Here is a 25,916-nt window from a genome sequence, read left to right as displayed (position 1 = left end):
ACCAAACAAAGTGTACACGATGCACAAATTCTTTCTGTCTCGCCGTGGAACCTGTATTATGGACCCGACCTTACAAATCCATTCAAATGGAGGTGGCGCGGGGCCGTTCCACGTCAAGAAAATAACGAAGTTGCACTGAATGGGAAGAGCGGCAAGAGTGCACCACAACTACATAAAAGACATCCAACTTCCCGGTTTCCAAGTCGTTCAAACAGTTTTGCTTTTTATTGTGCGCGCAAAACTGGAGAGATGGCCGAAAGTCTAGCAGCAGCATGGAGAATTCGAAAGAATATCCAAGGAGGCCTGACCGAAGAAGGCATCGACCTGAACCTCTCACTAGAAACAGTTTCTAAGCCGATGCCAGGGGAAGGTCAAGTTCTCGTCCAGATCCATGCAGCAACCCTCAATTATCGGGATCTTCTAATCTTAACATCTGACCCACGCTATGCAAGCGGTAGCCCTGTGGAAGGTCTTGTACCCCTGAGCGACGGCGCTGGTGTCGTTGTCGAGGTCAACTCCAAGTCGTCGCGATGGAGGCCCGGTGACAAGGTCATCAACGCAACCAACTCAACCTGGAAAGCTGGTCAGACTGCTGCAACTTTCAATAACAAAGTTGGCGGCGGATCAGGCGACATGGACGGAGTACTGCAACAGTATTCTGTGTTCGACGAAGACGCGCTTGCGCCAATGCCATTGAATCTCAATTTCGAAGAGGCCGCATCCCTCAGTGGACCGTACGTCACCGCCTGGAATACGCTCTTTGGGGGCCCTCAGTATCTGAAGAAGGGAGACGTTGTGGTCATCCAGGGCACCGGCGGTGTTAGTATCGCAGTGCTGCAGGTGAGTTGTGCTCAGGTTGCTCGTATCTGGTGGGCAGAGGCACTGACAGGTTCGAGATTGCTGCTGCAGTTGGGGCGGTGACCATTGCCTTTTCAACATCAGAGGACAAACTTGATCTCCTTCGCGAACTCGGGGCGACGCATGTCTTCAATTACAAAAACAATCCCAACTGGAGCAAAGACGCCCTGAAAGTCACGGAAGGACGAGGAGCAGACCATGTCATTGACGTCGTAGGAGCCGCGACCATCGCCGAATCCCTTCGTGCGCTTCGTCAAGATGGTCTAGTCTCGGCCATTGGGTTCCTGTCCGGCTCCGAAAAACATGATCTGATACCCGATCTTGTTTTTGGCGCGAAGACAAGTAGGTTTAGAGCAATCCTTAGCGCAACACCGACTGACTTAGTTCGAAGTCCGAGGTCTGATGTTTGGGGGTCTGGGGATGTTCCAGGAGATGAGTGCGTTCGTCGAGAAGAACAACATCAAGCCGCCGGTCGCTGAGGTGTTTGAGTGGAAAGATGCGAAGAAGGCCTACAAAGCTTTGTTCAGGCAGGGCTTTGTGGGGAAGGTTGCGATCAAGGTCGCCCAAGACTGACCGTTGAAGAGCAGTTCTTAGGTAGTGATTGAGATACTGTAGGAGAACACGAGCATCGTGTTCTCAAAAATACATCTGCTCTTTCAAGTACCTGGATTTGCAATTCCATGATAAATGTAGTTTAGTTCCATCTGCACACAATGTCCAGCGAGGCATGACTCCAGTCCAATGCACCGCGTTGGACGGCATCGGTCGAAACCGCTGTAAGTGCTGACATACAGGCGCCTTCAGCGATCTTGAGGGGACATGTAACTAAAACCGATGTGTTAGCGCCCCATAGCGATCGCCACGCAAACGGGCGTGACAACTAACAGTGACGGGCGAAGCATGAGTAGCTACGCGTTTTGCAATTACAGTGTGTGAGATAAGAATGTAAGCCATGTCAGCATGCGGCGGAAAGTTGCCGTGTTGAAAGGATTCCAGCCTCATGACGCATTAGATTTTTGTGTGAAAGCTGTCCTGTTGCCTGAGTAGATGTTGGCATTAGAATGGATATTTTACCGTCTGCGTGAGTCCTTTTCGTGGCATCGAAGTCAGCCATCAAAAATCTAGTATTCGTACCCAGCTTTACAGAGGAGCAACTGCCTGCACCACACTATCATGGCACCCCTGGAGATTCTTATCGTCGGCTGTAGCATCGCCGGGCCGACTCTCGCCACTTTTCTCTTACTCACTGAGACACCGGTGTCTGAGAAACCTCGCATCACGATTTTGGAGAGAGCACCAGTTTTCCGTCCTCAGGGCCAGAACATCGATGTTCGAGGTGCGGGTGTGACCATCATCCGCAAACTCGGACTCGAAGCCGCCATACGTGGTGCCACCACAGGCGAAGAAGGCGTGCATTTCGTTGATAAGAATGACCAAATTTGGGCCTCTTTCGGGGCCGACAAGAGTGGTAGAACACAAACTCCCACAAGCGACATCGAGATTTTGAGAGGCCGGATGGCAGATTTGTTGTACAAGAAGAGTCGACAGGTTAGCAAGGCGGTGCAAGATGAAGGTGGGGCCGGGATTGAGTACATCTTCGGGGACTACCTGGATCAGCTGCAACAGGATGGGGACAAAGTCCATGCCCACTTCACGAAGAGTGGTGAAAGACGGACTTTCGACATCGTTGTTGGAGCTGACGGTCTCCAAAGCGGGACCCGAAAACTGGCTTGGGGGCAAGAAGGTGACGAGGACAGGATGAACAGACTCGGCATGTACGGCGGTTTCTTCAGCATGCCGCGTGGCCCCACAGATTCGGAATGGCGCCGGTGGTTCCATGCCGAAGGCCGCCGTGGAATCATGATCCGTCCGTCAGGTTTGAAGGACCGGACGACGGTCTTCATGGCCATTGTCAACGACCAAGATGACAGACTTCGGGCAGCCGCAGAGAGAAAGGGGGGAAGCACTACAGCGCAAAAAGCGATTCTGAAGGAATACTTTGAGGGTTTGGGGTGGGAGACTGATCGAATCATCAAGGAGATGATGGCGACTGATGACTTCTACTACGACACCATCAGCCAGATCAAGATGGACAAGTGGAGCAAGGGCAGAGTTGTTCTCCTGGGAGATGCAGGATACTGCGCGAGTCCGTTGTCAGGCATGGGAACGACCCTGGCACTGAACGGCGCCTACAACTTGGCGGGCGCTATCACACGATTCCCGAACGACTTGCAAGCCGCCTTCGATCAATATGAGGAGAAGATGCGGCCGACGGTTGACAAAGCGCAGCGTTTGGCACCGGGCATGCCTCACCTGTTTCATCCAGAGACGGCCTGGGGAGTCTGGATGTTGAACATCTTCGTGTTCTGCCTTTCATGGTCAGGATTGATGGCGCTTGCGGTGAAATGGGGGCCGCCGGCTAACGAGGTTCCCGTTGAGGAGTATGGCTTCAGATCTCTCCCAGAGGAGCAAGTGCTATGAAGCCGAGGGATGCCGTTGTCCGGTGACTGCAAGTGGTTTATTGTGATATAGAAGCTCCGCTCATAAACGTGCATCCAACTTGTCAAAGACTCCAACGTACTCAGATTAAATGTTGATTGTAGCCTAATTCAAATGATATCATCGCTGGGCCAAACAGCATCCTACGGATGAAGCCAAGCATCACCAAGTGAATCAAAGTTGCATGCCAGTGTCATTGCTGTGTCGGGGAATATTTCCCAACACCACTTAAAGATTCCGCTGTTGCTCGGATATATATCAAAGTCCGCGAAGGAATTAGGCAAACTATTCAGTCGCGCAAGAGGCTATGCTTTGATCCGAGCTCATTGTTGACATCCCGCACCGCGCACCGACATCGCACACGTGGAAGGCAGCAAGTTTGGGACCTCAACCAGTGCTTCGAAAAAAAGAAAGAAAAAAACCCGAATTTACTGTTTTTTGTTAATATTTTGGGGCTTTCTCATCACTGAGAGATACCAAAGAGTCGCGCGATCACTGGCAGAGTGTCAGTGAAATTGAATGCTTAATTCCCCCCTGCATCAGGGAGGCTATGTCATCTGAATATAATGTATAATGACGTGAATTACGGCATAGGAAACTTCGGACGGGGGAACAGCATTATGCTTTGTCTAAATTTGAAGTTGAAGCTGGTTCGGACGGCCGCTTCTGCTCGCCCCTCCGTCCCGTCTTTTTGAAGCCCGGGCCAACCACCCCACACGAGCTACCAGTAGACTAAGAATCTCGGACGGTCTTGCGCAACCCAGGAGGAGCATACGACAAGCTAAGGCCAGTTGCATTCTTGGATTGGTTTTCGTGTGGTGGGCAGAAAGTAATCTTGTTGTCTGGGTGAGAGGTGCGATATGCGGTGCACATCCAAGAATACCCGCGCCCGTTTTGAGGCAAAGAGTCTGATGACAACATGAACCCGGCATGCAGGATCACGGTCTAGACTTGAATCCAAATCCAGACTGATGTGCCCACAAGCTCTCAAATAATGCAATTGGTGATGTTTATAAAGACGTCTTGTCTCCAGCTGCATCCAGACTTTTTCTCCATCAACTTACCAGTAGTACTCCGACGAAGTTTTCAAGCTAAGACCACAGTCGTTTCTTTTCTGATAACTCCATTTAGCTTTCGAAAGGCCTCAAAGACGTACAATGTTGTCCAAGTGTTACGCATCACTTGTATTGTGTGCCGCGTTGCTCACCGGCGGAGCTGACGCACAAGGGGCAAACTGGGGAGGGTTCAACACAATCCGTAACATCTGGACTGCTGGAGCGTCCATTGATTACATTGGTTCCGGCGCGCTGTAAGTTGAGAACTGAAATATGAGCAGGCCCATATATTGACGAAGATGTACTTTAGGAGCTACAGCACAACCGCCAATGGTCCCAATCACATCAACTACATCGTCAACGCGCGAGGAGCTAACAACGTCAACCTCAACAAATTCGCCTTCCCCGGCGCCGTCACCGACAGCCGGTATGCCACGCCTACCTCGGTCCTAGGCTTCAACCCTATTATCAACTGGAACGACCAGATCACCAACATTGCCAACGTCTTTTCGGCTGCTCGACTAGCAGGCAATGCCTCATCCAGAGACTCTCTGTTCATTTTCCTTGGTTCCAACACTGGAAACGATGTGCTCAACACATACAACACCACCAACCAGCCTCAACTCATCACCAACCTGATTGGCACAATTCGCTCCAAGTTCGACCAGGTAAGTAGTCCCATCAACGTAACCTAATTGTAGCATCGATCGCTAATGGGTATTGAAGATCTACAATGCTGGTGCCCGTAACTTCATTTTCCTCTCTGTCCTGCCTGCGGAGCTCATTCCCCTCATCCAGAGCCGCGGTGCAACCGACATTGCCAAGGTTGCCGACTTTGCCCGCAACTACCAGACGGCTGTCGTAGCTCTGATCAACGAGCTCAACAACAACACCAAGTACCGTGGACAGATCACCATCTTCTCTCCGGACTTCACTCAGACTCTCCGTGACATCAAGAGCGGTGCATTGAGGACTGGACCTACCGCAGGATACCTGGACCGTTCCGGATATTGCGCTGATGTTGGGCCCATTGGCGAGTTTGTGTAAGTCTCCAAATTTTGCGAAATGTCGATTGCATCTCAGGCAACGGCACCGAATCTCCATGCTGGAAGATTTATCATTGAAACATCGGCTAACGTTTTGTTCACAATGTCTAGCCCACCGAACCCCGACTACACTTCGCCTAACTGCCAGTACTCGGCTCGCAAGTACCTCTTCCACGACCAGATCCACTTCACCTCGCCAACCCACTGCGAGTATGCTCTCAACTCCCTGCGTGCAATGGGAGTTACTGCAACTCCTCAGCAGCTGTCTTGTCAATTCGCTTAGAGGACAATGGCAGGATCGGAGGACAGCCGATTGTGTACATAGAATGCAAACCATGTTGCTAATAGAAGAGCCATCGTGACTCACTGCCGAACACGAGATCTGAGTTTCGAGCACTTTTTTACAGGCTAGAACGAATATGAGATAAATTGCTAACTCGAATGAGTGTGAAAACGTGCGCAAAAATATCGACGATTTTAGCGCTTTGACGAAAATCTCACAACTTATGTCAGAATATGCAACGATGCAAGGATTATTTGTGCAGCTAGAATGCTAGAAGCCCCATTAATTCCCCAATCTGGGCAATATATCCCGCACTGGGGCGCCGCGGACAGAAACGGGTCGCGCGGCCTCCGAAACCCAGCGCGCAAAAGAAATAAAACTAAAATAACGACATATGGACAGATGCTTCCTAGAACGGTCGAAGACACAAACTGTGCTGCCTTCTCATATTTCGGGCCCCGACCTCTCCTCCCCCGAAGACAAAACGCAGGTTGCTTCCAGTCTTGCGGACTCGAATCGGCTCCCACGGTACGCGAACATTCATATTGACTGGCAATCCTCCGATTGGCGACCCCCACTGATCGAGTGCCACTATTACACGCCCCTGGGGAAGCAAGACGCGAAGGATTACAGCATGGAGGACAGCCAACTAGACGCCAGCGGTCATGAAGATGCCCCAGACGATGGCCCCGAGGAGGCGCCTGAGCCGACCTCAGCTAATCAACAAGTCACTATTCGCAGAGCAGTAGGTCGTTGCTGGTTGGTTCGTGAAGATAGAGCGCTGATTTGGAGTCTAGTGCGACGCTTGTAGAGCAAGAAAAGTGAGTTGATATACAAACAGCTGATGTCTTGGACCAACCCACATGCCCAGAAACGACGATGTGCATCATTGCTTGGCATCACGTCAGACTTGACAACACCAAACGGTCACTCAAGAACGAATGCTCACCTTATTTCATGCATAGATCCGATGCAATAGAGAATCGCCCTGCTCTTATTGCACTCATGCCAAAATCGAGTGTACCCACGCAGACAACAAACCGAAAGAAAAAAGGACTAGAATCCTCATCACCCCACAATAGTAAGTCGATCCCGCCTGCAACAACTAATATCTCATCTTCCGCATAGCGAACTCTACTCTAAATTTGTTTCTTTGTCAGCATGTGACTATGAAACACATGATGGTAACTTGCGTGCTACAGTGAGAGGAAGATCGATCAGATTGACCGGCGACTTGAGACTGTTATCCGCCTCCTTCATGACATGAAGGTCAACCCCTCGGCTGGAACTACCAGCAGTGATAGGTCAGGTGGAATGATGGGAACACCACCCACCGAGGGAATGTCACTGTTTTCCCAAGATGGGCCTCCTACATCAACAAATACGCCATCGAGCCACGCTCTTCAGGCAGACGAGGAGTCGAGTGCGGTCGTTGAAGGAGAATCCTCTCTGGCGGCCCACTCAGTCTTCGCGACGGAGTTCCTTCAAAAGGTTGTCAGCACCAAGTCACTGCAGGATTCAAGCCTCGACTTGGGAGAGACGCTGGAAGCGCTATCTCAAATCGTCACCGCTCTCCAGCAGCAGCCAGTTGCGGGAGAGATGACATATCCTCATGCAAAACCGGTACAAAGGCAACGTATCCAGGGTCTTGAGTTGCCTCCCATCCAAAAGGCTGTGAACACTATTCGGGTTGCAAAGAGTGAGTCCCCTTCCCGATGTATGCTCAACGAGGAATTGACTCATGCGAGGTGAAGGCCAACGACTCTCTGGAATGGCATGGATCTACGACTTCCTGCCAACTCGCCGATTTCCAGACCTCTGTCTTAATGTCTACTTCTCAGAAAACCACTCCGAATACGACTTCATCACTGTCAACGGCGGTCTTTACTCACTATTCACCGACTACGCTGCACAAATCTCACCAGAAGATAAGAAAGAATACCAAGAGTACGCCAGGATGTGTAGAACAAATCTGGAGACCAGCTTGTCGAACCTTCCACTTCACTTGCCAGCATCTGCCGACGTAATTGTAGCTCTTCTATTCGGAGTAAGTTAAAAGAGTTTTTCTTTCCAGGCGCAATTGCTAACTACGCCAGACATTCCACGCTGTCGAGATTTCAAAGCCATCACTCGCATGGACGTTGGCATCAAAAGCCTCGGAATTATGTCAGACTTTGGGCTACCACAGAGTGGAGTGCCTCAAGAACACAAAAGATGACGGGAAACCCAGGGTTCGCGGCATGCACTGGCACCAATTCCTCTTCTGGAACGTCTACTATATCGACAAGAGCCTATCACTTCGCTTGGGTCGTGCGTCAACAATCCCCGACTGGCACATCACCATGCCAGAGCCTTCATTAGAGGATCCCTTGGAGGACCCTCTACTACCGTACTACGTCCTGTGGATCCACACTGCCAAGTGCCAGGGAAAGATCTATGAGATGTTGTACAGCCCAGACTCAATGGCACAGCCTTACCATGTCCGCCAGACTCGCGTGCATGAGCTTGTCTCCATGCTCCATGACGTGGAAACGCGGACACAAGAGGCGAATGTGAGTGTTTAGACATATTACCGAAGCTGGACAACACTGACTCTCATAGCAGGCCAAATGGGGTGACAGGGCCCGAGAAATGGTGGAAGGGGCTTTCGTCGATTTCTGTCTCATATCTGACTCGGTTCTTCGACTGTCAATGTTGACAATGGTATACAGAGCTGCACCACGTGCTGAAGGTTCTCCCACGACTTTCAGCCCTGAGTGCATCAAGGCCGCTAGAGCAGCTCTTGAGAAACATCAAGAGTGTGTTTCGGTCATGCGGAAGTCTCATGATGTCTATTTTGCGACTTACATCCACTGGTTAGCTTCTTAATCTCGAACTACTACAGATCGCTGCTGACACTATCGCAGGACTATCATGTTCGCACCATTCATACCCTTCATTGTGCTCTTCTGCCAAGTTATCGAGACGCAAGATCAGCAAGACTTGGCTCGCTTACATGGCTTCATCCTCTTCCTTCAGGAAGCAAACACTCTCTCCGACGCGGCGCACAAGATGCATCGCCTATTCCAGGTGCTGTACAGCGTTGCTCTCCGGTTTGTCGAATTCCGAACGTCTACGCCACAGGCGCAACAGACACAGGCGAGCGCTGAGATGGACGCTTATCTTGCTGCCCTTGGATTCCCGGCAAAAGGAGGCAATGGCGGAAATCAGCAGGTTCAGCAACAACCGCAGCACCAACAGCATCAACATCAGATGGACTTTTCTCAAAATGCGACTCAGGCATCTCAAATGGCGGGGGGCACTGTGATGTCAGGTATGGGAGGAGACACGATGGACGAAGGGCTGATGAAGCCTGGGAACCCAATGATGTGGATGACGAATGCAGCCCAGCTGGAGGACTTTTTGTACAGCAACCAGGCCATGATGGACCTGCTTCAGGAGCCCAATTTTGAGTCGGCCCAACATCCTTGACTTGATCTTCACTCATGAAAGTCAAATGAAGGTCCGGGCGTGCAAGTTGTAACATAGATTCAGCGTGAGCATATATACAGGAAGAAAGAAGGGAGGCTTTTGTATAATACATAACGACCTTTAACGACGATATCTCATCTTCTCTCAGATCCATTTGATGAACACAAATCTGCGTCACAAAACTGTTATCTTTTCCTCGGGTAGAACGCTAGGCTTCCAGACACTTTCAAACCAGTGGTCCCTTTCTGACGGATCCGCGCAAATGACTTCAAGTGATCCAACCCGTATGTATGCGCCGTCGGAGCTTTCGGGGTCTTTGGTCACCACCATGAAAAAGTCTCGCGTCCTAGTCAAAGTCAGTTGGTTCTTGTCTGTCCTCATTCCCCGGATGTACATGAGTGCTGCCGGAAGAAAAGCGCAGTGGGTGCATAATCCAGAGTTGTAGTGCTGGCCTTTACTTCCTCTGCAGATGTAACTCTTCTCCAGCTTTTCAACTGTCGGATCTACCCATAGAGATGATCTTGCGGGGCCGAACTCAGGCGGAGGTTCTCCGTTAGGGGGAACGCAATTTTGTTGCCATTCCCGATTGTCTTCACGAGCGTAGAGAAGGAATTTTCCATAGGTTCGGTTCGTCCAACGTCTCTTGACGTCCCACCGGGAGCAAGGCTTCTGAATGAAGACAGGCATCCGGCACGCCTTTACCTCAAGGCGGCCATATGACACTGAGCCAGTCGGATCAGGGCCTCGCGGTGGGCAAGTGACTTTTGCTGTCTTCGCGACTCCAGCGGTCTTGTATTCGAGAATTTCGGCTCCATTGAGTATGGGGTATTCGACTTTGCAACCACTCCCAGTCGAAGCCCACGACCAAGACGGCGCGATCCACTTCCGACGCAGGATCGTTTCGCGTTGTTCCCGCCAACTAGCCACGGTCGACACATGCCACATCAAATCTTGCTCCAGATTATTTCTCCAAAGGCCTGCGAGAAAGGTGTCTTTGGTGATTTCAGCCATCTCACGAGCCAGACCAGAGAGTGCAGGCAGCATGTCCGAGGTCTTGGTGAGATTAAGACAGGTGTACTCGCCTACTACCCGATGCCACCTCTCATAAGGGTCGATCTTTCCGTTCTCTGTGCGAAGGGCTGATGACGATGTGGTCGTGCGGTTGTTTAACAACACGACATACTTCGATCTCGAACGCAGCGGGGTGTACGTGCCAGAAAGACCAACGACGTTGTTCCAATCATAGTGCTGTTTACCACCGCATTCGCATGTGTACCCCTTCCCGCAGTCGAATGCAAGCTCTCCGTAGTTGCAGTGAATGACCCGGCGAGAGAGAAGCCGCTCTTGGAGGCACCAGGCTCTATTGAAAAGCGGAAAGTATCGTTGAAGTTTATCGTGCTGTGCCAAGTTCCGAGTTGCGCCTGTAGCTAGCGCAATGAGGAATTCGTCCCCGGTTTGATTCGTGACCTTGAAGCATACTGGTGGGGAAGTCTTGGAATAACATCCTCCCTTTGAGTCATGAGACCAGCTGACTGCGATGGTTGCATATGAATTGCGATAGATGTCGACCATTTGTGCGGCTTCCCTCTCCCAGTCCGCTGAATTATCTTGGATTATACACAAAGAGTCAATCCACAAGTATTGGACTCTCAGCTTTTGCGTAATCTCGATTGCTTGCTGGAAGCTTGAAGGAAGCAAAGACCAAGGAATCAAATTGAGCCTCTCTTGGAGAGTTGCATTCTCCGTTTTAGACCTGATTGGGGTCTTGCCCCAGCAGTGACTGAGGCACATATAAGTTCCTCTTTGCCCTCTTGTGTTCACAAGACGTACGCCGTCGATTCCGCTGTCCGAAACTCCGGTCACGTCGAGGAGACGCGTTGGAAGTTCCAGCTGGGTCCCTTTGCCGCAATCCTTGTGGTTCGCTTCGCAGTCTCCAATCCAGGTTCGGGAGCGTTGAAGGCTCAAAGAAGATGATGTGTCTCCTACAATCCCATTGGTTGTGTCCATTCGTCGAAATGTATTGCATGAGTTTGACAGGTTGAGGATTCTGACGAATGTCTCCTGTCCGTCTGGCGCCGTGACTTTCAGCGTGCCCTTGTGGCCTACGATCCATCTGATTGTTGAAGAACGAGAGAGAGATAACGAATATTGTGCCTCAGCTTCATCAAGCATCAGTCTGATAGCTCCACAGGTCCCACATCCGCTAAGGGCAGATTCTGCCAACTCGTGGTACTCAAAGGCCTTCCCTTGAGCAACGCGGTGCTTGCCTCGTCTGATGATCTCTTCGTGGGATGCTTGTGAGCTTTTAATCGCTTCTGGTGAGAGCTTCTGTCGAGAGGCGTATGCAGAGCAGTAGAGAAGACAGCCCTCTGTGCGAAGTGTGTCGAAGAAGTCGAAGGTCTTTGGCCGAGCGCCATCCGTCCAGCGAGTGCTGATAGCGTCCTCGAGAGATAATGGACGAATTGAATACTTCATGTTCGATCTGCCTAGATCATAGATCACATGCAAACATATTCATTCAAGCTTTGAATCTCTTGAAAAGCATGACATGATCAGCTTTGTACGTAGCACGACTAGGCAGCCAGGCTGCCAAAGTGCGGCCTTTGGTGGCACACTCACACGTGCATCATCGGGATAATCTACCAATTAAAACTCCCCTGCAACATGTAAGCGATCATGATCCCTGCAACTCTGCTACGAGCGGACTCGATCAATCTTTCAAAGACCACTAAAACACATCAAACGGCATTGGCAACCCAAACAACTCAATCTCATCAACATCGTCTCATGACAGTACTCACAATGCGAGTACTTCTTGCGCTCATGTTTATTCACTGCTATACTTATTAAACACTCGGGTTTTTCTTCATTATGCTAGAGTCTCACTCCGTATCCCACCTCATGGAGGAGACAATGCCGCCGTCCACCAAGATATCAGTACCAGTGATGAAGCAGGACGCAGGATTGACAAGAAATGCTACCGCGTTGACAATGTCTGCCGGCGTCACAGCCCTCCTAGCTGGAGATATCCTTACTAGATTATCAACGGATCCATCCACCCCGCGCTGATCAGTCCGAGCAGGAATCACTCCAGGGCTCACACAATTGATCCTGGCCCCCCTTGACCCCCAAGCCGCCGCAGATGCCTGTACCCGGACCAGCTTCCCACGCATGGATAGACCGTATGCCGCAGCCGCTCCTTGTGGGCCCGGCTCATTGATGTTGAAGTCGGGATGCGCCAGGAGCCGTTCCCGTGATGCCATGGCAAGGTGACGTTCGAATGCGGGATCTAAAGGTGGACAGAGGTGGCCCGCCATTCCAGAGATGCAGACGAAGTTGGAACCAGCCTGCACGATTGGAATGAAGGCATCTATAAGGTTGATGGTCCCGAGCAGGTCGATTTCGTAGACGGTGCGGGCGCAATCGGCCGCTGGACCAACGCCAGCGGCGAGGATAATCGTCTCGACGGGGCCTATGACAAAGGCCTTTTGCGCAAGCTCGTTGACCGAGTCGAAGCTTGAAATATCCACGAGTTCCGTATGAACAAAATAGCCTTCGTTGTGTAAGGCGGTTGCGGCAATGGAAAGCCTATCGGCCGAGACATCCGCGAGCAAGACCTGTCGGCCAATGCCCAGACGGCGGGCGCAGGGGAGGCCCTTGCCGCCGCATCCAATTACCACGACCACATTCGAGGACTGCATCGTGTTTTTCTTGCCAAAGATAAAGTATGCTTGATGTTGTATGCGATTGGAAAGAGGACGCGTTTCATAGTGCCATGAGCAAAGCTTTCGATGTTGGTCAAGCGACGGAGTCATGCTGGACTTCGCTCTCGCTCTCGCTATCGGTAACGTGTACCGCTAAAACTTCAAATCCTCTATATTCAACGCTAAATCTCTTGTTGGGTTGTAAATGTATCATTCCGATGTCCACAAGCCTTCGTTGTCACAGCGGACTTTAGTTAAAGGATTACGGACGGCTACAAGGACGTTAACGGAGACAACAACAGAGATAACGGCTAACGTGAGGATAGCTACGAGTGTAGAGACACTGAAGCGAAATATGCCATTTAAATTATTGAAATTACTCTTGAAGACCTGCGGTGAGACCATATTGGGCATCACGAACAGCATTTCGGCGATTGGGCGGCATCTCGTAAAGGTGAAAGACACGAAAGAAGAAATACAAGAGCCAAAGAAATAGCATGAATATTAGAAGAGCAGAATGATACATGCAGCACTTCTTTTACTTCTCCGCCCGAATTGAGAGATTTGTCACAGCAGTATGGCATGTTCAATAACGTACGAGATAGCTATGCCAATTAATACAGCGTAGCGACTACCAATACAAAATCTGCTACTGTGACACAGGAGGCGGAAGGAGTGCTATGGGTGCTACGTTCCTGCTTAGAATACTGAAGACTCTAAAGCTCTGGTGAAGTCTCTCCTTCTAGTATCACGGCTGTGCGGGCAACAACCGAAACGATAGGCGACCACTCCGATAGGACGTCTTTGCCACGCATGAGGCCATTGTTCGTTCGGACTTGATACTGGTATTCGACTCCATCCTCAACACCCATCGTATCATGTCGGTTTGTGTCTTTGCGCCAAACCTCCCACTCCGAAGTCTTGTCGGAGCGGCATCTCACGTCATATCCTAGAGCGCCGTATACGCGATCCCATACAACCGTGATCCCCTGCGGCTGAGCCACTGCAGTGACGTTCACTGGAACAGGACTCGGTCTCTCTGGGATCTTCTGCGGTATGACGATTTCCCTGGTGCCGATGCTGAAATGAGACACCAAGGTTTGAGAGAATGCTCTAGCAATCTGGAACTCGCCAAGGGCGTTAGGATGTAATCCGTCGTAGCTACCATCAAAGCAGTCATAGATCTCGCGTATTCTGACCAATCGAACAGGAGAATCTCGATTATCCCAGCTGTGGATCGATGGCTCCAGGTATTTGTTGTACGTGTCTACCATCTTTGCCAATTGCTTGGTGCCTTCCATGGGAGTTCGTTGAGGGACACTTGCGACGGCAAACTTCAGACGTGGACTGGCAGAACGGGCGTTATCGAGCAGCTCCTTCATGACCTTGATAGTGTCTTCTGGTCCTCTGACGCCCCATCCCATGTCGTTGAAGCCAAGCATGACAAGTAGCAAGTCTGGTTCGTACGTTGCCACCTGCTGGCGGATCGCCTCCGCGCATTGCCTCGTTTGCTGTCCCCAAACTGAGAAGTGCTGAGATCCAAATTTCATTCCGTCTGCGTAACCACCGTTGTCCATGAACTTGCAAACCTCTGGTGATGCCTCATTTGACTGTTCTATCGCCAGTAGAGACGGGCTCGATGTCTGTGATTCCGAGGGTTTGAAGGTGCTGTTGCACGGACCAACAAACTCAAAGTTGAGATTCTCCTCATTGAGCCATTCCCATAGCCTGTACCGCCAGGTGAAGTCTCCCTCGCGGCCGTGAGACATCGAGTCCCCGACGACCATGATCTTGGAAGGGTGCCTGATTTCCGTCGAGTGACCAGGCATAATAGTCAGTTTTTGTTCTGATGGTGTCAGCATTGATGTCATCGTAGACTTGATGGTGGCGTACCGAAAAGGTGCATCTGAGTCCGGACGAAGCTCAAAGCAAAGCGTGAATATCCTAAACCAGGTTGATGTTGCTGTGGGACTAAAATAGTGAAGTTGCACATCAAAATTCGAGCAACGGCTGCGAAAGGATTGAACAACATTTTGTTGGCTGCCTGATAGGTCCATACAGTGCAGCACTCAGGATCGCTAGTGTTATGTCGTTGGGGAACATTGGTGTCGTCATTGGGCGTCGGCAATTTGAATCTAGTTGACTTTCCGTTCAGCGGGGAAACTCACCTTCCCTTGCACCTTCTTCGACGAACACCTGGTCTGTGAGGCAGGCGGCACCTTCCCACAATTTGCGCTGTTTCGGATCGTTTATGAAAAAGTAACGTAGGAAGTGGTTTCCTCGGCAAGTATGTCGTCTTGACTCTTTCCATGATTAAGCCATGAACTCCGTTAACAGGAAAGGGTCTGAGGCGCTCTGTAGGAACTCACGGTCCGAAGTAATCAAATTACACCTTGGCCTCAGCACACATTGAAAGCAACCGGTTGATCTACTGCAACTCTCTTAAACCCTTAAAGACCTCAGTCTAGTTGTCAATCCCCTCATTCAAATGGCGAATACCTCCCATCGAGTAGTCTAAAGCCAGCGGCCCATGCTAAAGCCCGGCATATTGGTTAGGCGCTGCTACCTGGGGGCACTAAAGAAGCAGAGTGGAGATGCAAATTGGAGTCGTCGATGGGTCTTGGCGGATAAGTGCAGCAAGACGGGTTAGGGCTGATCCACCTTTTCCACCATTGGGACATATTTGCAAAATTGTGATCCTCTCTCACCAAATGGCATCCGATATGGTGTAGTGGCCAACATGATGCCCTCTCATCTCGTGAGAGGTTAGGCATAGCCCCGAGTTCGATTCTCGGTTTCGGAACGTTTTGCTTTTGCTTCGGCTGGGTGCCGGCCCCCACGATACCTGTCTTATATGGCGGAATCACAGAGGATGCTTGTACTTTTGTCTCTTTGGTTGCAGTATTCGCAACTTGTTTGTTTCAAGCTTGGCAAATCTAACTAGATATGAAAGCAAGTGCATGAGCATGTACAGGAAACTTCATAGTGGCGGAACTAGTCTCGTTTGTGACAATATGCGATGTTGAATTCAGTATTTTGTGACTCGGATTCCTATTTTCTAATTCTTCCGAAACTCATGACAGCCGTTCGTAGAATGTCCTTTTCCAACTACACGCTGAACCTCCTCAAAAGCTTTCTGAAGCCACTCTGCCCTCGTGCGACTACCACTAACCTGAAGCTGTCATGGTTCTCGGGCTTCTTAACCTCCTGATGAACATAATAGACATCATTCCATCTAGCTAATGATGTGAGGGCTGATCGGTGGGCCGTATGCCTCGACAGTCTCGCGCTTCTCCTCCACAGCCGGGATATGAGGGTTTATGGGAGGACCATAGGCCTCGACGGTATCCTTCTTTGTCTTGGAAATGATGTGGGGATTCACAGGAGGCCCGTAGGCCTCGACTGTGTCTTTCTTCGAAATGATATGCGGGTTCACAGGCGGGCCGTACGCTTCGACAGTGTCCTTTTTGGAGATGATGTGCGGATTGACGGGAGGTCCGTACGCCTCCACGGTGTCTTTCTTGGAGATGACATCCGGGCTGGTAGGAGGGCCATATGCCTCGGCGACAACTGGCGCACTAGAGGCGAACGAGACGCAAGCTGCGACGGTGACAAGAAGACTTTGGACACGCATGATGAATAATTGGTATGATAACCGGCTGTCTGAGGGCTGCCAAGTTTGTGTTGGCCTGGTTGATGACTTGGAGTTGATATAGACCACTGATGATTGCAACGGTCGTCGCTTTATACCGTTTCTTCAAGCCTGCCAACCTCCTTGGTCTATCACCTGCGTCAAGATGCCTTCAATCGTCAACGCTAAAGAGGTATTCCGCTGTCCCGTCGCGAAGATAAGCGCCCATTCTCTTCGATATTCCGCCCGACGTGCTCGTAACCAAGTAGCGCTTGGTCCTGGTAGGACTAGACTGTGTATGATACCATTGTCGCCAATGTGACACGAAATCCATCGCCAATCCTACTCGAAGCATCATGCCAATGAAGGCATGTCGTATATCTCACATGACGTACTGAACACATACTTTACATGCCGTTTCGAGACAGTCCGAGATCGTGACTACTGGGCTAACTCCATCGAGAAGGTGTACAACCGCCCCCAAGTGCTGGGTGGATTTACAAGGGGTATCTGCAAGCGCGGAATCCTACGCTTAGCAAGGGCCGTTGCCAAATAGACTCAATTCCTGTCTACGCGTCGGATCAGTGCCGCAACCTTGCCGAAAGCTCTACTTCATCTGCGTCTCACCCTAGAGTGTCTTGTTCCGCTGGCGGGGCGATCTTTTGGGGTCCTAGAGGCACGTCTTATCTTTTGTCCCACTTCTTTACTGACCTTCACCCCATCCTTCAGCTGTTTGAGAGTTCATCGTCAGCAGATTTCATGTGCCAAGTTGACATTCGATGGCCTATTTCACTCTCAATATTCGGTCTGTTTTCATGCGGCGAAATGGGCTACATCAAGACATCTCACTCATTCGTACTGCCTCGTCGCTGAATAAGTCCAATTTGGTAGTCAAATATCACTTCTTGGCATAATCCTGGTGGTCTCGGCGCATCCTTCAGCTGCATTGTGTGATTGGGCAATGCATCTCATGCAGCCGCGAGTTCCTACACTTTATGCAGGACGTGAAGGATCTAGATGGCTTTTCGATTTCAGGCAGGTGGAAACATTTCATCTTACGACTTCACTCGGTCTGGACAGTTTTACAAAATCCTTCATTTTGCCATCGCTTACGGAGTACTGCAATTTTGCCGACGTTAACCCCAATGGGGCGTGCCAGGAAAACCAGAATCTTCTGCTACAGCCCGTTTGCTTCGCTTGCGGCAGACTCTGCTTTTCAATTCAACTTGCAGAAATGAGAGAGATCTATCACAACGACCTTGAGAAGGACTCTGCCGAGAGCCTTTTGGATGAGGTGAGCAAAACACTCGTTGCTGCCGACTTTTGATAAGGAAAGCTAAGGACTGGAGTCATCGAAATCGGACTGGCCCTCTCAAGTTCCTCCGAGTAGGCAGGTATGGAGCTATCGCTCGAAAGCAATCACGATCTTCAATGTTTTCTTCTTCGTCTTGTCGTGTGGAATGCTGTTCGTCTCTTGGAGACTACTGCATGACCCCATTCGGCTTATGAAGCGGGTTTCACCTTACAGTAAGTTGGTACTATTGTTCACGAATGTTGGTCTCACGCCGCTTGTTAGGTCCCATACTCGACGACGTTCCAATCAAGCTCGAGACCGTCGAAGTCAAAGGAACGCTGTTCAACGACTACACTCCATCCCGCATTTGGCGACAGCCGCCCAGCGAAGAGGTCGACAAAGCATGGGATGACATGACGCGCATCGAGTATTTTGGTGTAAGCGGAGATGCACTCAGAAAAATGGGCAAAGATCCCAAGATTTCTGTGTCTATCCCTGAGGACTGGGGCGTGGGCCCCGACAAGTATCTCGTCGAGATTGACATGCAACACCAGCTGCATTGCCTCAATGCTATACGTAAATATGCCTACTGGGACTATGTAAGTTCATCGAGGTACCTCCATGCCGAAGCATCCTAGACGACGGGACTGATGCAGTTTTAGTATTACAGTAATTCATACAAGAACATGTACGTTTCAGTGGTCCTTTTTGGTTGGACACGATGCTTACTTTGAACGAGTTCGATGGCGCCGAAAAGGCATCAAGCTCACTTGGCACACTGCGTCGACATCATCTTGCAGGCCTTGACATGCAACCCAAGCCTAGATCTGATATCCCACAACTGGATGAAGACTCAAGAAAACCCATACCCTGATTTCAACATCAAACGGCAGTGTGTTGCTCATGATCCTATATTGCAATGGCAGCATCAGAATGGCATCTCTGAGCAAATTTTGAAGTTCAAGAACCTTCCCAGGCCTGTGAACTTTCCTGAGGTGGAGCCGGAACCTTCAATTCTCCTGGTAGGAGAAGATCTTGGGCATCATGATTGATTGTATCACCATTCGACGTCATGTAAAACCCGTGCAGCAGGATATTCTTTTCGCGTTTGTTCGACCTGTAATTATAACAATGGAAGCAGACCGTTCAAGGCTCGAAATCCGAGCTGATAGTTCAGTTGCAATAGGACGCATCAAATTCAATAGCATGTCAATTTCTTTCGAACTAGATGCCCTGTGATGACATAGAATATTTCAAGTAAAATGAACGAAATGTGCTGCTCGTGAGCTACAGGCCGCGCCACTCTGTTTCGTGGTGATCTTGGACCTTAGGGCCCTTGTACGTCGCCAGGTGATACGTGGTGTGATCAGGGTGAGCCTTCAGCTTGTGTTCGGCTTCGATTACCTTGTACATCTCTTTCCACTCCTTCTTGTTCTTGATGACGTTACCATGCTCATCTTTCTGAAGCAGGCAAGGGGATTTGTCGCCATGATTGTTTTGCGGCATGTAATCGTCGTCTGTGTAAAGCTTTTGGATAAGCGAGTGGTGCAAGATGGCGTCTCTGGGGATATCTCGTGTCTGGCCCCTGTTGAGAGGGAATCGAACCCATTCCCATGTTTCAGTGTCCTTCACCGGGGCGTTCACTCTGCCCCAATACCAAAATCGATTCCAAGCGGTCTCACCATGGGTGAGTTCCCATCGCTTGATCAGAGGGAATATTTCTGCAAAAGGCATACGTTAGTCTTTCAGAATCTTCCATATGGGGTGAAAGCATGGATCTTACCCAAGAAGTTCCAAAACAAGACGGTGCCAAAGCCACTTCCGAACCCAAGCATCAAGGTGTCATGAACCGAACCCTTGACTGCCGAATCTTTGTTGTGCTCCAACCGATGCCTAAACTCATTGACCTTATCTTCCCGCCAGATGACATGGCCATCAGCCTCAAGCTCCTTGATCATCCACATGAGTGGGACATCGCTCAGCTGGCAAGGCTCAAACTTCATCTTTTTCGGCTTCCTGGTATGGTCCTTGTTGTTGCAAACAATGTTCTCGTGGCATGCGGTGCACTCGTTCTCCGAGCAATTGTCGTGCTCAGATCTGCACTTCGACAGTCGGCAGTCCTTGCCTTTGCAGAGACCGCAGTCCTTGCACACGTGGCAGTGGGTTTCGCCGTGAGAGTTCTTGGGTACCTCGCGGTTGTTCCCACTCCACCAGGACCTCCATCGATTCCAGAACCAAGCATTCTTGTTGTCTCCCCTGAGATGATCTTTGACGGGGTCCCATCCTCCTCCGACGTCGCCATGGTTACCGGGGAACCAAACTTCCTTCACGTCCTCGGAGTCGTGATTCTTTCTCTTGCCCTCGTCTTGCTTGAAAAGAGCGGCTTTGAATTTGACTCGGCGCTCATCAACAGCCACAGCATGACGAATGATGCGTGCAGTGCCTTTGACAAGCACCTCCTTAGTCGCGTTTTGCTCCATGACAGCGACTGAGTTGACGCAATCCCAGAGGCCTAGGAAATGAACCTTAACATTGGTTTCCTTGGACGGATGCCGAGGCCGGTCAGGGTTGTAAGTCCACTCCTGCTTGCAAAACGTCTTGCTGAACTTCCTGAGCTCGCGGGTTCGGTCTTTGCGTTCCTTCTTTTCCAGCTTCTTCTTCACCACCTCAGGATCCTCATTTGGCTTGGGGATATCATGCTCCAGGTCCTGATCTTCGTCATCGGAGTGTTCGTCCTCGCCCTGACCTTCATGTTTCTTGCATTTGAGTTTTCCAGCAAGGTAGCGGTCATAAAGTCGATAAGCAAAAGGAACCATTTCCTCATTGCCTCGGCAGAGCAGGCCTACAGTGTAGACCATTCGAGCAAGGAACTTGGCTGTATAGGCTCCTCGGCTGAACCCGAACATGTAAATCCTGTCGCCCTACACACGTAGAATCAGCAACTGGGGCCCGATTTGAGATGTGGTACGCCACTCACAGCTTCATAGTATCGCATTAGGAACCGGTAGCCAGCCATGATGTGAGCATCGAAGGTACTCGCAAACCCTTCATCAATCTTCTTCTCGACCGTGCTCCAAGCCTCCTGGAAACCATTCTTGTGAACAGTCTTCTCGTTGACAGAGTAGGTACCGATACCAGCTGTTGCCATGGATCAGTTACAATGTTATCATCTAAGCAGAGGGGACATACTCTGGTAGTAGTGGAACTGGTCCTCATGGTTACGATCAAGCATGCTCAGCAACTTAACGACGTTGGTGTCTTTCTCCGTCGCGGAGAAGTCATTGCCGGTGCCATCGAAGCACAGGATAAGGTTTCTCTTCGTCTTTCCCGGCTGCCGATCCCTGGGAAATTGCTGCTCGGTGGGGCTGTTCTGAAGCGACGACAGAGCCGTGTCCACGGAGGCTTGAGACTGGTCGGAAGGGAACGACATCTTGAGTATGAGCGATGTAAACTTTCGATATCTTGTGACTTGGGTGATTCCTGTCGAATTAGTTCCACGGAGCCAACTCTTTATATCAGTTCCCTGTCTGTAATCAAAACAGGGTGCTTCTACTGTTTGCGCTGCCTCAGCATCGTTGGATATGCCGCTGTATCAGCACATGCCAGCGAAAGCCCAAACATGCGAACGGAAATTGAATCTTCGGCTACTCCCTAGTAGCATGTTTAGCATCATGAAAACGATTCCACTGCAGATCACAGTTTGAGACGTTCGTCCCGCTAGAGCCCGCGCGCTCAGCCCAACGAACACCATACTTACAATCCCATCCTCATCCTGATCGCAGATTTCCTTCGCGCCTATTCTGTTACGGTTTAGGCTCTCAGGTAGCCACATGGTCTTCACCCTCTGCGTTTTACTCCGGTTGGAGAAGTGGTTTCGCCGAACAGGGCCAAGCGCCACGGGCTGAGAGACCGGTTGAGACATCGCACGAGACACTGTCTGACTGCCCAAATCAGCTCCGTGTCTTGCAGCGCAATTCGTCGAATCAAGAGGCTCTGGCGGGTTTCCCCGCCTTGTCAGCCAACTGTCCCGGGTGCATCTTCCCGACCTGAGACGCGCTTGTACCTGTCTGGGGCAATTCTGTGTGATGATCTCCCTGTCCGACTCCACGTTCGCGGAGACGTGTTGCAGAATCAGCAATATGAGCCAAGCCACTGGGTCGAGAAATACGAACGCAATCATTCCAAGTCTTCCGCCTTCCTAGTGATTGAAATTTGCCTGGTGTTGCAGCTCCTGAGATAGGAAACTTGAGGCATGTGCTGTGATGAGAGAGCACAAATCGGTAGTCATTATTCGGGGGTGTCTCAAGTCTTTCTCGGAGTGTTTTCTTGCCAAGATCAGCCCAGCTATCCGGAGTGCCTAAGAGAAGAAGTACCCATCGGCACACGGCAATTACCTGCCGAGGAGTCCTCGGATGCCCGTCCAACATTCTTGTTCTGGTTCCTTTTGATTTATAGAGCATGAATCCGTTCAAGCCGCCGTGGAGTCTTCATAAATGCTTGAGCTACTCGAGTTATTCCGGACCCTTGGGTACGTATACTGCGAAGCTACTGGACTGGGCACTGACCGAGGTGCTTTTACTGCTTTTTCCCCTACTGTGAAAACCCCTACTGGGTGGGCTCGAAACTTCCTCAACATAAATGCTTGAGCTACCAATCCTAGCAACAGGCATTCACGATTGAATCGATCAATTCAAGCAGATGATGTCCTGCATTTCAACCTTCCGGGACAGAAGCATATGTTCCAATTTTGGGTGCCCATCCTCTTAGTCTTCGTCAGTGTCAATCCCATGTTAACTCTCACATTTATCTATCATCTCAATGGGCACCCCGTGAAGTATTACTGTTTTCGTTCACATTGAGCTAGCAAGCTATTTATGCAACCTTGGCCGTTAACAACAGACATCTCACTAAGCAAAAGCCACTCAGATTGTCTCAATCCGTCCCCGAGGACAATCTCTGTTCTTTCTTGCTGCATTTTCCTGGTTGGGCAACCATAATGGCTGATCTTCGCTAGTCAGTATCTTCTGCCATTGATATTGACGTGTCCATTTTGGGCAGAACACGATCGTCCGAAATCGAATGTCTCACATAACATATCTCCAGGTAGCTTCAAGCACTGGGCCACGACATGTGCCAATCAAGACCAACCAAAATCATCGGCACCAGACCGGTGACCATTCATTGGCAACAAATTGGTCCTATTAGATCTTACACGAACTGTGCTGCCCAGCCGGCTGCGGTGCTTAATATCTAAACATAGCCTCTTGATCTCATGACCTGCCGATAATAGCATAATCTAGTCTGGAATCGAAATTACAGGAAACTTTGCGGTAAAATAATGGTAGCTCTCTTGCAGAGTGCATATCACAATGCCAGCCGGGAGTATGCCCCTAGCGAAACGTTTTCTTACTCAAGCAATGTAGACGCTGAATTATTGTTGTCCTTCTCAGTCGTCCATATTAAATACATTGTGATGAGCGCTTGCTCTTACATCAACTGTGAATAACAATCATGTACCTTTTCCAGGCTGATGTGACTCTGTTAGCGCCTCGAAACGTAGTAATACGAGTTCACGACCAGAAGACATTGCCCGCTTTCAGAAACCTGACTGCATTGACGTCGAGTAGGTAATCTGGTTGATCTGTGGATAAATAAATAGCAGATGCTCGTTACGTTTCCCGGTAAAATGCACTTACTGTAGGGCAGTTCGTGTCAATGTGAACACCACAGCGGATTCCGGGAGGTAATGTCCAATGCCGCTATATAAGTTCACTGGCTCGCGCGATCTGAAGCTCATTCCAAAGCAACAATGGGAAGCATCATTCTCCGCGAAGCAGAAACAACAGAGTGAATGCGTGTCCCAGGCGGTAAATCTCATGTGCGTCCATGAACATATCCCACGCACCTTACCATGGAGAGCTACTCCTGTCTCCTCGCGAGTATTTGCGTCCACATACTTGCCAGATGGCATGATATAAGCATACAAGCATGCATGCTGTAGAGAGTGGCAGTTCTTGTGCACGCTCTGCCTGGAGCAAATATGTGGCCTGCTAGACGCTTCACAAGAGTCAAGACTTCTACACATTTTGTCGTCGCTTGCGTCAAACCTTCCATACAATATACTGCGGGTGCTTTTATCTCCAACCGCAGGCTCTGTACATCCTAGTTTGGCATTTCCAATCTCGCCTTAGATTGCTGCATGCTCAAGCGCATACCTGCCAACGTGTACGTCCGTCCCCAGATCGTCAGCGGCAAGGTGGTATGTTCCAGGCACTGTGTACAAAGGGCGCAGGTTTGAATAAACTCTGATTCCCGCAAAATTGGCCATCGGTCGACCAGTTGAAACTGGTCCAGGATGAAAAAGCTGAAGTCTCTTCCTGTAGTATTTATGACTCAATGAACACCAAGTATCTCGTTGATCGCTTCGTCTTGCCACCTAACACTGCTTCACCCTGTCAGTGCTTTATTCTTAGTCGAATAATCAGACCAACTAATTTGAGGAAGTCCATTGGACATCCGCGTTGGTGCTTGTGTAGGAAACCCGCAATCAAGGTGTGTTTCTTGTCATTACGAACAAGCACGGAGGCTAGAAAGCTGTGAAATTGGCTGCGAGTAAATTTTTCACCGCACAACCTGCTTTCCTGAAATAATCCGTAATCGAAGTGGCACCCAGGGGCTTGAAGAAATGCTGATGTCTTGCGGGGATGGCAGTGCAAAATAGTCTGCTGAATTCTCAAATCGCTAATCTCTACCCGAAACAAAAGGAACCTGAAAAGTGCGCACCGTCACACAACCGTTGTAACCTAAGCGGAGACTGTAAATTGAACATGATTTGACTTTAAAAGAGGCTCAATGATGCGATAGTGATGATACTGTGTCTCTGGTCAAGGCACATCCAAAGACAAGCATCATCGACGACAACAAGCGACTTCGACAGTTTGCCGTCTCGAAAGTACATTTCACATGGATTTTCGTCCTTCTTCGTCCATGACGTCTGTTGATTATGTCGAATAGCACGCATCCACAGACGACATGGTAGGTATTGAGGCTTTGCTCATTTCAGATTGTCAATGAGAATTCTCGATGTATCAACCCTTACGTTGACATTGAGACACACATGAATCACTTGTTCTCCTTCGTTCTTGCCATTGGCTCCTGCCATCATGGACATGGCAATTTGTTTGCTTAAATACAAAACTCCCTGCCCCCAGCTGGGACCTGGCGACACAAGAAGCGCCTAGGATGACATGGATCAAGCTATCTCAAGATCACGTTCAGTGTGCTGCAGAACACGACTTATCGGTCATCCTCTCAGGCCTTATTTAACTTGAAATAAAGGAAAGAAAGCTCTATCAATGGTGTCGTGGGAATGGATTGTTGAAAACGACAGGGAATGCGGCTGTCTTATGCTCCACGGTTGGTACACAACCAGCTGGATTATTCACGCCTTAAACATTCAAATTCATTACCACCTGTCATTGCCTCTGTTCCCCACGTATTCTCAATATCGTATAATGATGAGGATCATGTCATCGTCGACGTAGCTGGCTCCCCTCCACAAACCACGCAAAGATGATGATCTCCGGCTCACACGCACACCTTTCCGCAGCGAGATACTCACAGCATCGACTCCCATTTGCCGGGACAAGAGTCTAAATCACATCGGACAACTCAATTTATACTCCTTTAAGTCACTGACCCTCTGGTCAGTTTAGAGGCATTAACCACACGGAAGTAGACTGTAGTCCTCGAAACGAGTCACGATGGATCATGTATAAGTTCAGAAATGCCACGCAGTCTGCCACGTTCTCCCAACGACCAATCATGCGCCTTCGTGGTTTCTGCACTCGCACATTACAGAAGCGTCTCAGTAGGGTCGTCGGGAAAGGTCGAGCTTCAACCCCCAAACCCAAGAGCGCAACGTTCTCGCTACCTGGTGTAAGGGGCTGGCCCCTAGGCTTGTTCAACGTAGAGGTGCCGTCGATTGACTATTCTAAGCTGAAGAAGGAGGAAAGGACTTTACAGGGATAGGCGCCTAGCAGCAGTGATGCAGACCGGGGCTAGGCGGTGTGCTA

The 25,916-nt window shown here is 50.0% G+C and overlaps 7 protein-coding genes and 1 non-coding gene across 8 annotated transcripts; 5 read left to right on the top strand and 3 right to left on the bottom strand.

Moving 5' to 3' along the window:
* Nucleotides 1-249: 249 nt before the first annotated feature.
* COL26b_012588 (uncharacterized protein) lies at nucleotides 250-1,431 on the top strand (the record flags this gene model as incomplete). Its single annotated transcript, XM_053185230.1, has 3 exons — nucleotides 250-840; nucleotides 897-1,200; nucleotides 1,250-1,431. 3 exons carry the CDS (start codon nucleotides 250-252, stop codon nucleotides 1,429-1,431), a joined length of 1,077 nt encoding a protein of 358 aa, XP_053030816.1.
* A 600-nt stretch (nucleotides 1,432-2,031) lies between these two features.
* Nucleotides 2,032-3,339, top strand: COL26b_012587 (uncharacterized protein; the record flags this gene model as incomplete). The annotated part of the gene is made up of 1 exon (XM_053185229.1): nucleotides 2,032-3,339. One exon carries the CDS (start codon nucleotides 2,032-2,034, stop codon nucleotides 3,337-3,339), a length of 1,308 nt encoding a protein of 435 aa, XP_053030815.1.
* A 1,372-nt stretch (nucleotides 3,340-4,711) lies between these two features.
* On the top strand, nucleotides 4,712-5,741 carry COL26b_012586 (uncharacterized protein; the record flags this gene model as incomplete). The annotated part of the gene is made up of 3 exons (XM_053185228.1): nucleotides 4,712-5,080; nucleotides 5,139-5,455; nucleotides 5,570-5,741. The coding sequence occupies 3 exons, from the start codon at nucleotides 4,712-4,714 to the stop codon at nucleotides 5,739-5,741; spliced, it is 858 nt and encodes a 285-aa protein (XP_053030814.1).
* A 1,341-nt stretch (nucleotides 5,742-7,082) lies between these two features.
* COL26b_012585 (uncharacterized protein) lies at nucleotides 7,083-9,212 on the top strand (the record flags this gene model as incomplete). The annotated part of the gene is made up of 5 exons (XM_053185227.1): nucleotides 7,083-7,440; nucleotides 7,496-7,788; nucleotides 7,838-8,293; nucleotides 8,346-8,539; nucleotides 8,648-9,212. 5 exons carry the CDS (start codon nucleotides 7,083-7,085, stop codon nucleotides 9,210-9,212), a joined length of 1,866 nt encoding a protein of 621 aa, XP_053030813.1.
* A 4,420-nt stretch (nucleotides 9,213-13,632) lies between these two features.
* On the bottom strand, nucleotides 13,633-14,745 carry COL26b_012584 (uncharacterized protein; the record flags this gene model as incomplete). The annotated part of the gene is made up of 1 exon (XM_053185226.1): nucleotides 13,633-14,745. The coding sequence occupies one exon, from the start codon at nucleotides 14,743-14,745 to the stop codon at nucleotides 13,633-13,635; it is 1,113 nt and encodes a 370-aa protein (XP_053030812.1).
* An 888-nt stretch (nucleotides 14,746-15,633) lies between these two features.
* On the top strand, nucleotides 15,634-15,719 carry COL26b_012583. The gene has a single exon. It is a non-coding gene; the product is annotated as a tRNA-Glu (tRNA).
* A 432-nt stretch (nucleotides 15,720-16,151) lies between these two features.
* On the bottom strand, nucleotides 16,152-16,550 carry COL26b_012582 (uncharacterized protein; the record flags this gene model as incomplete). Its single annotated transcript, XM_053185225.1, has 1 exon — nucleotides 16,152-16,550. One exon carries the CDS (start codon nucleotides 16,548-16,550, stop codon nucleotides 16,152-16,154), a length of 399 nt encoding a protein of 132 aa, XP_053030811.1.
* Nucleotides 16,551-19,128: 2,578 nt separating this feature from the next.
* COL26b_012581 (uncharacterized protein) lies at nucleotides 19,129-21,271 on the bottom strand (the record flags this gene model as incomplete). The annotated part of the gene is made up of 4 exons (XM_053185224.1): nucleotides 19,129-19,562; nucleotides 19,625-20,762; nucleotides 20,819-20,979; nucleotides 21,031-21,271. 4 exons carry the CDS (start codon nucleotides 21,269-21,271, stop codon nucleotides 19,129-19,131), a joined length of 1,974 nt encoding a protein of 657 aa, XP_053030810.1.
* Nucleotides 21,272-25,916: the final 4,645 nt, after the last annotated feature.

This window comes from Colletotrichum chrysophilum, assembly GCF_026319265.1.
Source record: "Colletotrichum chrysophilum strain AFK26 chromosome Unknown scaffold_182, whole genome shotgun sequence".
In the NCBI taxonomy this organism is placed as follows: Eukaryota; Fungi; Ascomycota; class Sordariomycetes; order Glomerellales; family Glomerellaceae; genus Colletotrichum; species Colletotrichum chrysophilum.
The sequence above is the reverse complement of the archived record's forward strand: the minus strand, read 5'-3'. Positions and strand labels throughout refer to the sequence as shown.